Source organism: Alosa pseudoharengus, unplaced genomic scaffold (assembly GCF_046254945.1).
Source record: "Alosa pseudoharengus isolate Yale_2024_CS ecotype anadromous, Long Island Sound unplaced genomic scaffold, YU_APseudo_1.1 YU_APseudo_1.1_scf_12, whole genome shotgun sequence".
NCBI lineage: Eukaryota > Metazoa > Chordata > Actinopteri > Clupeiformes > Clupeidae > Alosa > Alosa pseudoharengus.
In genome coordinates, this window is record NW_027468587.1 from 13,235,894 (window position 1) to 13,249,625 (window position 13,732).

General features: G+C 41.9%; 1 protein-coding gene across 1 annotated transcript in view; it reads right to left on the reverse strand.

Annotated features, from left to right (window-relative positions):
• Positions 1-13,732, reverse strand: part of adcy3a (adenylate cyclase 3a) — a 37,122-nt gene that overhangs the window by 20,113 nt on the left and 3,277 nt on the right. Inside the window, exons 2-8 of the mRNA XM_076280164.1 lie at positions 9,822-9,971; positions 4,594-4,724; positions 3,990-4,101; positions 3,032-3,159; positions 1,415-1,573; positions 981-1,146; positions 1-113 (exon numbers count right to left, since the gene is read on the reverse strand). The exon at positions 1-113 is cut by the window's left edge and continues 7 nt beyond it. Coding sequence (XP_076136279.1) covers positions 1-113; positions 981-1,146; positions 1,415-1,573; positions 3,032-3,159; positions 3,990-4,101; positions 4,594-4,724; positions 9,822-9,971 — 959 coding nt within the window. The remainder of the gene's footprint in view (positions 114-980; positions 1,147-1,414; positions 1,574-3,031; positions 3,160-3,989; positions 4,102-4,593; positions 4,725-9,821; positions 9,972-13,732) is intronic.

The following is a 13,732-nucleotide window of genomic DNA, read 5'->3' on the forward strand; positions in this document are numbered from 1 at the left end:
TCCAGCTCCTCTGGCTCCTCCGGTGTGGTGCAGGTGGTGTTAACGCTGCCGTTGCACTCCGTGGTGTTAATCAGCAGCGGAGAGTTGCCATTAGACGATGTGACGGACAGTTTCTGTGAACACAGGAGAGAGGAAACATCACCTTTACAGTAGAGTCAGCACCTTTACTCGGGTGATATTCACAATCAGGGTATTTACAAAACCTGTCCAGACAGCTTGTGACAGGTGTTATGCTCTGGGGTGAGGTGTCTAGTTTCTGGAATTAGTTGTTTAGTTGATTATTTTTCTGAAGTGAGAAATTTATTTTAATGTGTGGGATATTTTTGTTTTTTTATGGTATGTTGAGCGTAAAGCCAGAGGTGCATCCCAATATTTTCTGGAGTAAGGCGTTTCTTTTCTTGTGTGCTTTGTTTATTTTCTGGAGTGAGGACTTTATTTTCTTGTGTGCTTTGTTTATTTTCTGGAGTGAGGGCTTTCTTTTCTTGTGTGCTTTGTTTTTTTTCTGGAGTGAGGACTTTATTTTCTTGTGTGCTTTGTTTATTTTCTGGAGTGAGGACTTTCTTTTCTTGTGTGCTTTGTTTATTTTCTGGAGTGAGGCCTTTATTTTCTTGTGTGCTTTGTTTATTTTCTGGAGTGAGGACTCTTTTCTTGTGTGCTTTGTTTATTTTCTGGAGTGAGGACTCTTTTCATGTGTGCTTTGTTTATTTTCTGGAGTGAGGACTCTTTTCTTGTGTGCTTTGTTTATTTTCTGGAGTGAGGACTCTTTTCTTGTGTGCTTTGTTTATTTTCTGGAGTGAGGACTTTCTTTTCTTGTGTGCTTTGTTTATTTTCTGGAGTGAGGACTTTATTTTCTTGTGTGCTTTGTTTATTTTCTGTAGTGAGGCCTTTATTTTCTTGTGTGCTTTGTTTATTTTCTGGAGTGAGTGTTCAGTGTGTACAGTGGTCATTTTCAGGTGTGTTTACGTGTCCGTGGAGCTCACCACTCCGTTGATGCCGTTCTTGCCCAGTGGCCCTTTGGGCACCACTACCAGGTAGGTCTCGATGCCGCGCTCCTTCAGGTACTCGCAGCGGTCACCGCCGTTGCCCGGCTCCACGTCGAACTCACCGTGCAGACACTCCAGGGTGCTCTGGGAGATGTGCACGCGCCTGACATGGAGGGATGAACACACACACACACACACACACACACACACACACACACACACACACACACACACACACAAAAATCAACTTTTCAAAAGGCTGTTGGACTGGTTTACATTCAAGCACATATTTGTAAGTCTTCTAAAACATGTATTGGCATTCTACTAAACATGGATGGCCTTTAATACAAATATTATGATAGAAAATATTCTGTTCCATGACCCTACAGTGTATAGAGATAATATCTAACTATCATCTAACTCTAACTCACCCTGGTATCCCTCCGGCCTCCATCTTGTTGGCCACGGTGACGTCCGTCGACCAGACGTCATACTGCCAGCGCTTTTGCCCCAGGACACCACCCAGCACCGTCCCCGAGTGGACCCCCACGCGCATGTCCACGTCTGTCTGTGTCTTCTCACGCACGTACCTGCCAGAGAGATACGAGAGAAAGACAAAGCCGCCATCACAACAGAGCAGAACACCTCTCGGCAGTCACTCTGCAGAAAGTTAACGTCGCCATCCCAACAGAACAAAACACCTCTCGGCAGTCAGTCAGGGTCTCACATCTGAAGTGTGACTGCCTTTCACACATACAGTATGTTACCACTTTGGAAGTGTGCTCAAAACTAGCAGGTTATTCACACTGCCAAATATTTCTCTGATATACAGAACCACAAAATAACTCTCTCCTGCCTCTGACATAAGAGATCACCATCATCATTATTCTTAGTGCCTTAATTATCTGAATTGGTGATAACCAAGAGCAGAGGATTCTACTTGTCTCCAGGGCAACATGCTCTGCAGTACAAACACCTCCCTCTGACCAACTCACTGTGGGCCAATAGTCATGTTGGGGTCGTTACTCAAAAAAGTAATGTATCAAATTAAAATTGTATTAATTAATTTATTACTGTAAAAAATGTAATCCCTTACATTACTTCTTTACTCTCTATGGAAAGTAACGCCTTACATTACTTTTGTGTTACTGCATTGAAATGTTTCTATGGACACTGTTGATACCGTCCCCTTTTATTTATTATTTAATTACCGGTAATGACGTTGTTTGAAACATTAGGTTGCATTGTACCAGGCATTTCTTACATATAGCTGATCATTGCTCTGTCTTACTGAAAGATGCCTTCAAGTTCACAAACATGGCACCTCAGTGCTGCTTTTAAAAATTGGGCAAATTCAAATTGCTTTATGGAAAAGCTCTGCCCAACTCGTGCACCCTCCATCACAATGTTAAATGGTGACATGCACACAACACACACAACTTGCAGAACATTGAACTGCTTTGAGTGAAATATAAGTATAAGTATAAGTATAAGTATATATACTCTTTTGATCCCGTGAGGGAAATTTGGTCTCTGCATTTATCCCAATCCATGAATTAGTGAAACACACTCACACAGTGAACACACAGTGAACAGAAGCACACACTAATCCAGGCGCAGTGAGCTGCCTGCAACAACAGCGGCGCTCGGGGAGCAGGTGCCTTGCTCAAGGGCACTTCAGCCGTTCCCACTGGTCGGGGCTCGAACCTGCAACCCTCCGGTTACAAGTCCGAAGTGCTAACCAGTAGGCCACGGCTGCCCCTCTCATGCGCTCGTGAGTTACGCACCTTCTGTCATTAATACTGGATACTCTTGTTCACACTGAAACCAGTGGCAGTCCTTGCTTGTATAATGTCCTGAAATCTTTTTGGAGGCAATTTGTGGTATGATTGACGTCAGACTACTCGTTACTGACAAATGCAATGTGATTACAGTAACGTGTTACTTTGTAACGTGTTACACCCAACTCTGAACATGACTCAGGTGCATGGGGTATCCAGTGCGAGATCTCGGAAATGACCAGTGTTGTTGTGAGGGCGAAAACTCACGAGATGGCCTCCACCATAGCCAAGCCCATCATGATGGAGCAGGCAGCGTGGTCGTCACGGTAATCTGGGAGCCCACAGATGCAGTAGTAACAGTCACCAAGGATTTTAATTCTCAGCTGGTGGTATTTCTGCAAGAGCAAGCCAAGAGACAGAGAAAAGGGAGAGAATTCACACACACACACACACACACACACACACAGACGCAAACAAAGACACAGACAGACACGCAGATAAATACATTTACAAACGGTCAGTAAATCAAAAAGATTTGTGTCTGCTTATAGGCTACACTGCAAAAACTGCTTATCTAATAAAATCTAACCAAGTGTTATTAATCTTATATTAACATCAAAAAATCTAGTTGTTACTGTTTTCATTATAAAGACACTTATAGCGCTTTCTTGTAAAATCATTTGACTTAATTTAGATGTCTCATCATTAAAACAAGCAAATTTGGCTGCCAGTGCGTTAAGCAAATTTTTCTAACTTGGTTAGATTTTCTTTCTTGCACTGTAAAATAACACATATTGATGATTTAAGTAAACTAAATGTCTTTTGTGAACATTTTATGTAATGAATGGAGCATACACATTTCCTGTAAGCAAGCATGTATGTCTGGAGTGTGTGTGTGGAAGTGTATAGGAGACAGTAATAGTGTTAATGGTTGTATGTCTCACTGTATGCACATGTGTCTGTGTGTGTGTGTGTGTGTGTGTTTATTAAGATGCATACATATTTGTGGTTGCCTGCATGTGTAAGTATGTGTATGCAAATGTGTGTGTGCAAGAGTGTGTGAAAGAGTATACGAGTGTATGCACGTGTGTGTGTGTGTGCACGCGCGTGTGTGTGTGTGTGTGTGTGTGTGTGTGTGTGTGTGTGTATGTGTGTATAGAATGTGTGTGTGGTTAGGATGGGTGTGTGTATGTGTGTGTTAATGTACACACACACTCTGACTCACCGCGGCCAACTTGTCAAAGCGTGCAAACAGTTCATTAAGCAGCTTGACCAGCTCCTGGGCACTGCAGGACGATGAGAGCTGGGTGAAGCCAACGATGTCTGCAAACAGAATACTGCGGCCAGAAACACACACACACACACACACACACACACACACACACACACACAGACAGGGAGAGAAGAAGAAAAATAGGTAGTGTTAACATTGAAATAATTGTCCTGCGAGTGACATTCAGATCAGTAGCACATTATGCATTTCCTTCCTGCAGACAACGATTTAACCGTCCCAGTTCTCCACAGAGATGAAGCGTGACAATGCATGTCCGTTTGTGTGTGTGTGTGTGTGTGTGTGTGTGTGTGTATGTGTGTGTGTGTGTGTATGTGTGTGTGTGTGTGTGCGCACATAATACCTAATGTTGTGAGCTATGTGGGAAAGTATGTGAATGTGTGTGTGTGTGTGTATGTGTGTGTGTGTGTGTGCGCACATAATACCTAATGTTGTGAGCTATGTGGGAAAGTATGTGAATGTGTGTGTGCGGGTGTGTGTGTGTGTGTGTCAACTTCCCGTGGTGATAAATGTATGTATGTGTGTGTGTGTGTGCTACCTGACGTTCTCGTGGCGGTACATGTACATGGTGTTGAACTGCTGCATCTCCTTCTGACTGGGCTCCTTCTTCATGTCCTGCAGCATCTCGTCTGCTATGTGCTTTGGCAGAATGGACAGCAGCAGCCGCTCCTATAGACACACACACACACACACACACACACACACACACACACACACACAGACACACACAAGAAAAAACATGTGAGCACACACACGCAGACGCATACACACACACACACAACAATGTAAACGCAGGTATTCATTTTCCTGATGAACTTTTGTTTTAAGAGTTTTGTAATGTGCTTGTTTTCATCCTCAAATCAAATCAAATCAAATGTTTATTTGTCACATACATTATACAGGTAGCCTATAAATGCAGTGAAATGCCACTGACTCCAAGACTGTGCAAAGGATATATTTTTAAATAAAAGAAAGGAAGAAAGTGCAAAGTGTTTAGGCTATGCTGGTGCTCCTGCTACAATCCTCATTTAGAATCCTGATAGTCTGGGGGTAAAAACTTTTCCGCATTCTCTCCGTGTTGGACTTCAGGCAGCGGTAACATTTCCCAGACCGTAGGATAGAGCAGAGGCCGTTGTTGGGGTGACTGGGATCCCTGATAATTTTTCTTGTTCTCGACTGACATCTCCTTTTGTAAATTTCCTGTAGGTTGGGTAGGGCACTTCTGGTGGTACATTCAGCTGATCTCACTACTCTCTTCAAAGCTTTACGGTCTAGCTCAGTGCTATTTCCATACTAAGCTGTTATACTCCCAGTGATAACACTTTCAATGGTGGTTCTGTAAAAGTTCTTCAGTAGTTGTTGAGGTAGCTTGAAGTACTTGAGGCGTCTGAGGTGGAAAAGACGCTGATGACCCTTTTTCACCAGTGAATTAATGTGCAAAAATCCTCCACCTCCACCTCTGACTAATTTAATTGTGCGCTACAAGTTAGATGAATGTATCTGGCTTCTGATCAGCAGAAGCATGCAATGTAAATAGAACATGCTCTAACAACACCACATTATCTCCATGTTGACAATGGGACAATATTATGTACATCTGCCAATCACTGCTAAATAAGGTTGTCACGTACTTGTTGGAGTTGGCCCACCTGCCGTCCTCTTTGTCTAAAAGTGTGCGCGCACACACACACACACACACACACACACACACACACACACACACACACACACACACACACAATAACTCAAGCATTTCAACCAGGCAAAGACACACACACACACACACACACACACTATTCCTCTGATGCATCAGTCTCTCACTCTTATGAAAGAGAAAGAAGGACATATTCTGAGTGTGAAAGTAGTGTGTGTGTGTGTGTGTGTGTGTGTGTGTGTGTGTGTGTGTGAGTGTGTGTGTGAGTGAGAGAGAGATAGAGAGAAAGAGAAGAGGTTGAAAATGACAGAGAGAGCAAGAAAGAGAGAAAGAGAGAGCACACCACAAAGTGGTGTGATTACAGCTGACATCGTCTCAGGAGGCTGGTTGTCATGGTAACCAGCAGCGGCCAGATGCTACTTGATTGGCTGGCATGCCTGGCCTCCCAGCAGCCTTTGCTCCTGCATTAGTATTCGTGGAGTTCCTCCTCGTGTGGTCTTATCAGTCCTCAGTCCTCTCTCTCTCTCTCCCGCTCTCTCTCGATCTCTCTCTCCCTCCCTCCTCCCTCTCTCTCTCTCTCCTTTCTGACTGCTCTCCTCTCTCTCTCTGCCCCTCCATAGACCTCTCAAACACACACAATCACCCACTGAAAACCAAGCAGGCAAACAAACACACACACACACACACACACACACTTTTGGTCCTCTCGCCACTCTTCTGATATCCATCCCTGGCCTGTCCTTCTCTCCTCTTCTCTCCTCCTCTCTCTCCCTCCCTCAAACAGTAGCTGTCTGTTCCATAAATAGCAGCAATCAAGAATGGCCAACAGCCACAGCTCAGACAGAGGGAGGGAGGGACTTGACTGCTGACACCCTGTACACATACAAGTGCCCTCAGACACACACGCGCATGCATACGCACGCACGCACACACACACACACACACACGCACACAGGGAAAATGTTCACAGCATCAAACAGCTCTCTCACAGACCACATGACGCAGTGGTGTGTCTACAAACAGCAGCAGGCCACACACACACACACACACACACAGTTTCCTCTTCCCCTGTCCAGAGTCCAGCTGTTCCTGAATGAACAGGGGAAACATTTGACCCACTCAAACACTAATAATCCTCCCACTGATCCAATGCAGCTCCAGTGCTTGCTGTGTGGGTGAGAGGGGGGTTTGGGTGGCGCACAGGGAGACGCCTAAAGCTTAGTTATTCTTTCATCCTTTCATTTTCAAGACTGAAATGTCCTAGTACATATTACAACATGTATGTCATTCTGCGTCTTTGTGGGCATTCTGTACTTTTCTTCATTGATCAATATTAGTGTGTTTGCTGTGGCAGAACCATGAGAAAATGTTTATTAATGCATGTTGCAGACATTGTGTTTTGGACTTTGAGCAAATTTTGTTGTCTCAGGTACATGTAAATAAACCCACACAGTTTTAGGTAAACAAACTAGATTCATAAACTGTGATGCCTATTGTCACTGGCCCTGTGTCTGTAAAAAAACGTCATTGTAATGACATCATTATTACTAATCTGATTGCTGTTGACGCCAAGCATAATGTATTGCTCCTTTAAGTCTTTAAGTCTTCACACTCCCAACTCTCTCTGTACATATTGGTCTGTGAATAGGGATGTAACGGTATGAAAATTTAACCTCACGGTTATAGTGACCAAAATTATCACGGTTTTCGGTATTATCACGGTATTTTTAAAAGTGTGTTCAATATGTTCAGAAAGCACTGATAGGCCTACACAAGCTGAAATAGTTTCAAAAAGTGTCCCGTTCATGTTTAATTGGCTATGTGCTTATAGCTTAACTTACCCTTACATTACTTGGAGGTTGCTATTACTGTTATTTGGATCCAATGAGTGAGACCAGGCTTGGAATTTCACCATTCTGGGGGCAAGGCCACTTGGCCTTCAGTTGGGCATATTTGGTGGATGGCACAAAGGCCACATGTTAGGGCACCAAGGCCAAAGTTAACTATACAGTAGTAGGCTATAAAAATGATCAAAGTTGTATAGCCTATTCACTGCAGTAGACCTGCATCACTGTATGAAACATTACAAAAACATGAAACATGACATATTACATAGAACTGCAAATCATCTGATCATCTAATATGTACAGATATCTAGGCTATATTTAACATTTATTTTATATTTGGCCTGTTATGAAATCATGTATTGAACAATTTAAGCACAGTTCAGCTTTAAGAAACTCAAATAGCCTAGAATCTAGATGCATGCTTAGCATTTTGTGATCTACTTTCACAAACTCTTAGTCAGCTGTCCTCTGATTTACCGATATCTAGGTGATATTTGTAACATTTATTTTGTATTTGGCCCGTTATGAAATCATGTGGAACAATTTAAACACATTGTAAAACTTAAAGCCCAAATTTGGAGACATCCATGCATGTCGAAATTTACTGCAAATTCAAAACTGGATTACTCTGGAACGGCTAACTGTACAGGGGACTGCTTTACAACTTTGTGTTCGGTAAGGTCTGCTGTTCGTGAAGTATTGCACCGAGAGGAATGGGTAGGGAGATGGACGCAAAACCTTCAGTAGAATTTATGATTAAATTGAATTATATTATTTACTTTTCTCGCGAACCGTTCACCACAGCAATTCGTGGCTAACATCGTTTAAAAGCTGAGAAAAAGCTCTTTCATGTGATACTTGTGATGTCTGTGTGATGAGTAGGCTTCGCGAGTAGTTCAACTGAGAAGAATGGGTGAATTTAGACGCACTTTCTTTCTTGCGCTGTCACTTTCTCCACTGCGTAAAATACTAAATTAATTTGCGCTGTGAATATTTTGACAGGTCATAGGCTAATTAAAAATCGCTATTAGTAGGACGCAAAGCAGAATATTGAAAGAAGGGCACCAAGGCCACCGTGGCCGGTAAACCTCTGATTTTCAAAGGGACATCACGGCCAACTCAAGGGGCAACGACGTGGCCGCCATGAAATTCCTACCCTGAGTAAGACCAAATTAAGTGTTCGAAATAAAACTTTAGGCTACTGTGTTCTTCTGATAACGTGAGATTAATGGATTTAATGTGGACGCGAACATAAAAAGACGCAGAGTGGCTATGATACAGTGCAAGTTTTGCGGTGAAAATGTTCTGCCTTTTAAAATCAGTTGTAGCCTAATCCAAATAGCAGTTAAAACCATCAATTAGACAACAGAATCAATAGGGTACCAATTTTGCTTCATTATACCAGGCCTACTGTATGTCAAAAGCAGGCTCGGATGAAGCTGGGAAGGATTAAACACACGGTTTCAACACCATGGTAATCAACCGTGATAATTATGATATTTCAAAAGAAAACGGTAATTGTTATCGTCATTTTTATCACGGTTTATCATTATACCGGTAATCGTTACATCCCTATCTGTGAAGAGAGAAGGTAGGAGCTGTTGTTTACACAAAGAACCAGCAAACAAAAAGCTGCGACAGCTAACGCCACAAGAACCTCCCTGTGTGACCGTGTGTACTGCTGTTTGTCTCCACTCATTTATTTGCCTTTTTGTTCTCATTCACTCATACCTCCATCCCTCCATCTTAGAAGTTCACCTCTGTCATGGTTGACTATCATGAGAATCTCCATCCCCGCACACACACACACACACACACACATACATACATACACGCACCCACACAAACATTTCACCTACATAATCTCTTTAATTTCTCAGTCTCTCTCTCGCTTCTTACCATCTCTTACACATTTTAGCCTTCAAACTTTTTACCACTCCTTTTCTCCTCTTCCTCATATTCTCCTTCCTCTTCTCCTCTTCCTTTTCTTCTTCTCCTCCTCCTCTCCCTTCCCATAATCTTCCCTTTCCATAAACCATTTCCATTAATCATTTCATTTCTCTAGTACTTCCTTCTTTCTCTTCCATCCCCCCTTTCTCCCATTCCATCCATTCATCCATCCATCCATCTCCATACCCCACCTCTCCCTCCATCTCTCTACCCCTCCCTCCATCTCTCTACCCCTCCCTCCATCTCTCCACCTCTCACTCCATTTCTCCACCTCTTCCTCCATCTCTCTACCCCTCCTCCATCCCTCCATCTCACCTGTTGTTGGCTCTGCTCCTCCAGGTTCAGTTTGACCTCCAGGGACTGCCGTGCCTCCAGGAAGGCCTTGCGATGCTTACGGTCGGCCATGTAATACGACATCACCCCCACACAGATGGCACATAGGTAGATCACTACATTGGCCAGGAGCTGCAGTTAAAAATAATAATTATATATATATATATATATATAGTACACAAACAAACAAACAGTGACAGCTATGAGATTATTCTTAGCTTTTTATGTATTTTTACACTATTGACCTCTCATAATGTGGCATTCATTTCTGAAACTCTAACCAAGCGAAGGGGTTTCTAAAAACACTTTTGTTGACAGTGTGAAATCCACACAATCAAATGACAGGGAAGTGCCTGCGTTAAAGCGGGAACTCTGCTGAGGCAAACGCTGAAAGTATTGTTTGTTTGAGTAGGCCTACAAAAGACCCGACTGAGGCCAACTGCTCTCTCTGTGAGCATACCAGCGATCCCTCATCAAATAAAGGCAAATAACCACTACACTAATATACTCAGCCTGACGACTGACTTTTTTGTTTTATTTTATTTTTCCTTTATTTAACCAGGGGGGTCATATTGAGACTATAGTCTCTTTTTTCAAATGGTCAATGGCCAAGAAAGGCAACACTGTAAGTAAAAATAGAGAAACCTCATCTACAAAAGACAAACAATGGACTTGCTTCCATGTGCTGTGGAACTTCAAATAACAAAGATACAAAACACCATTTTTCTGCCCCCCTGATCATACAATGATTTATACTAAAATCACCATACTTTATTTTTGTCTTGTTTGGGTGAACTTGATTCTAAAATGCAAATACTAATTAGATTGTTGTTTGCTATGTTTTTAAAGAAATTGATGTTACATTGTGTTGCATAGAACATGGATGACCCAAAGGCTTCATAGCTTCTGGTTTCATAAACAGTAACAGGATACAGTTGCATGCTTACTACTGCACACGCCTCTTGGACAGTCTCATCATGCTATAGTTATTTTTAAGTAAAAATGTGAAATACAATCCCTGACACAGGCAAATTCAAATGTTTCCAGAGAAAGTAAGTGGTAGCCCCTACACTATGAAAACAGACAGGTGTATGTGGTTTGCTGTGCAACTGTGAAAGTTCTGGCCTCTCTGTCCAGTGCATCGCCTGGTTATTTTTCAGCGAGCTGGAGTATTCTCATTTTCTGTTTTCTGTGCCAGCGCATCCCTAAGGAATACACCAACTACTAAACACACACACACACACACACACACACACACACACACACAGCTGCTGTGTGGAAAACCTAAGGACCGGAGTCCTCTGCCTTGGACTGGATGTTGTTACTCTCAAAGCTGAAAGTTCCTTTCCCTTCATAGGAATCCCACTGAGGACCAAACCCCAGTTCTACCTGCTGGGCAATGACTGTCCTCTTCAGACATATCATGGACACGTTCTAACTGCTAAGTTCAGTTCAATCTAAGTGGACCTGAATCCTCTGCTACAGACTGAATGTTGTTACTTTTTAAAGCCTACCTGAATTTAGTTCCTAATCAAGACCTCCACTCACGCAGTTCTGGTCAGTTCAAATGCTTTGTCACTGTAATAACATTTCGATCGTGGTGGAATCGAAGTGGGGAAAGGGCACTTTAGCCTCTTAGCGGGTATACCCTCAGGAAATTAAATTGACGCCATATTAACAACCAGAGGAAGCTGGATGATGGTGATGGGGTGGGCTGTATGGTTAATATTGACCTCTCAAAATCCATGCCCAGTCCAGGTCTTTTTTTACAGTGCTATCGTCAACTAGGCAATGTCAAATATCATAGTCCTCTGGCAAAACTAAGTTGTGTGCTGGAATTACATAATGTGCACATGACATCAAAAGGTTCACTGTGTTCTTCATAAACTACCTTCGGCTAAATCTTACCGTCTCTGCTCTGAAAACAATCCTTAGTGTGTACAAAGTGTAATTAAAACATAGTTTAGGGTCAGAAAAAGAGATACTTCTTCAACACTACACAACAATAAAAATAACAGCAACATGACCAGTACACTGAGTGAGAATTATTTGCTTACTTAAAATGATCCCCATTACAGCCAGTTGGTAGAGGACCATGATGTATGATTGTGAATAAACAACCAGGATACTGTCAGCAATATCAGTCAAATAGAGACCCAAAACATAACAGCAATTATCCCCCTAATCTCACCACAACACTCACACACCCCTAAGAGTCCCCAGGCTTTCACAGCCTCTCACACTTACCTGGTCCTTGGATAGTTTGTTCTCTCTCTCTTTCTCTCTCTCTCTCTCACAAACACACACTGCACCTCATTTTACCTGTGAGCTACTGTAATAGGTTCAAACTTCACACCCTCTCTCCCTCTCCTTCGACAAGATGCGTTTACAGACACCAAGCTGAAGCCTAAAAGTGTATTGATATGTGGCAGATATTCTTTCTCAGTAAAGTAACAATAAAGTAAAATAAAAAGAAAGAAAAGAAAAAAAAACAGAATTCAGAATAATCAGAATGTTTACACTTCCCAATGTGAATATGCATAGAGGGAACACACATTACTAAAATGTTAATATTTCCGGATCCACACACTTCCCTTATCTGCACATTAAGCACGGTCCTTTCCTAAAACCCAGTCAGTGTTTGTGCTCATGACTAACTCCATATGGCAATAGATGACTCTGCTTCATCTGGAGGTGCATGGCTGACACACTAGTGTAGTCTTCCAACTAAGGAGCATTGCTAGTCACGTATCCATTATTACTTATTCCTAGTCACATAATCACTAAGCCTTCAGTGAGAGAGGCCTTGAGCTAAATGATCATGTGTTTCACATCATACACCCTACATTACAAAAAACCTTTTGTTTTATGTGATTTCAGTTAGCTGACAACCTGATCTTTCTCATCACCATTACTTCCTGGTCTCTTAACAGACTTAGGCTGGGTTGCACCAACAAGGATTAGGTTTTAACCTGGATTAAATCAAGGGTTATCCATTAATCCAGCTACACCAAACTTTAAACCTAGTTTAAAGGTAATCAGGTTTACAATTAAACCATCCTTTTAATCTTGGTTTAAATGTTCACATAAAGCTGGATTTATTTTAAAATTTCTTCTTTAAACTCACATTAAAATGTCAAGGTTAAGGATTCATTTTAAACCTCCTTCTGAGGTGGTTTACATTTCTGAAATGGCTGCATATATTAGATGGATTAAAGAAAATTGAGTCCAAAGGAAAATAAGATACTGTCTGAACCCTATGGAGTTTTATGATGATGAGGAATTTTCAAGGCAGTACCGATTCAACAAGGAATTTGTAATAAGATAAATAAATTAAAAAATCATGTATGCAATTAAAAATGGCAGTGACCTGATTATCTTTAAACTATGTTTAATGGATAAACTTTGATTTAATCCAGGTTCAAACTCAATCCTTGTTGGTACAACCCGGTCAAGGTTTTAATCACAGGTTAAGGTTTTAATCGTGGATTTGTTAAACCATGCTTAAAATGAATTGGTGCAACAGAGCTCAAATTAAATGTAAACCTAGATTAGGATCTACCAATCCTTGATTAGGCCTAAACCAAGATTAATTTAATCCTTGTTGGTGCAACCCACCCTTAGAGGTTTTTCCACCCACAAACACACCTCAAACTCCTTCCACCAATGTCTTAAGATTTCAAATATCTTGAAACACACACACACACAAACAACTATGCCACAGTAATACTCAAGTACCTCTTCCCCACCTTCAGCTATCTCCTCCATTACCCAGTTCCTTGCTTCCTTTCCCTTCCTAATCCTCTTAACTGGTCCTTCTCCTCCTCTCCCTATTCCAGTGGTTCTTAAACTGGGGGTCGCCAAAAACATTGGAGGGGGTTGCGAAATGATTT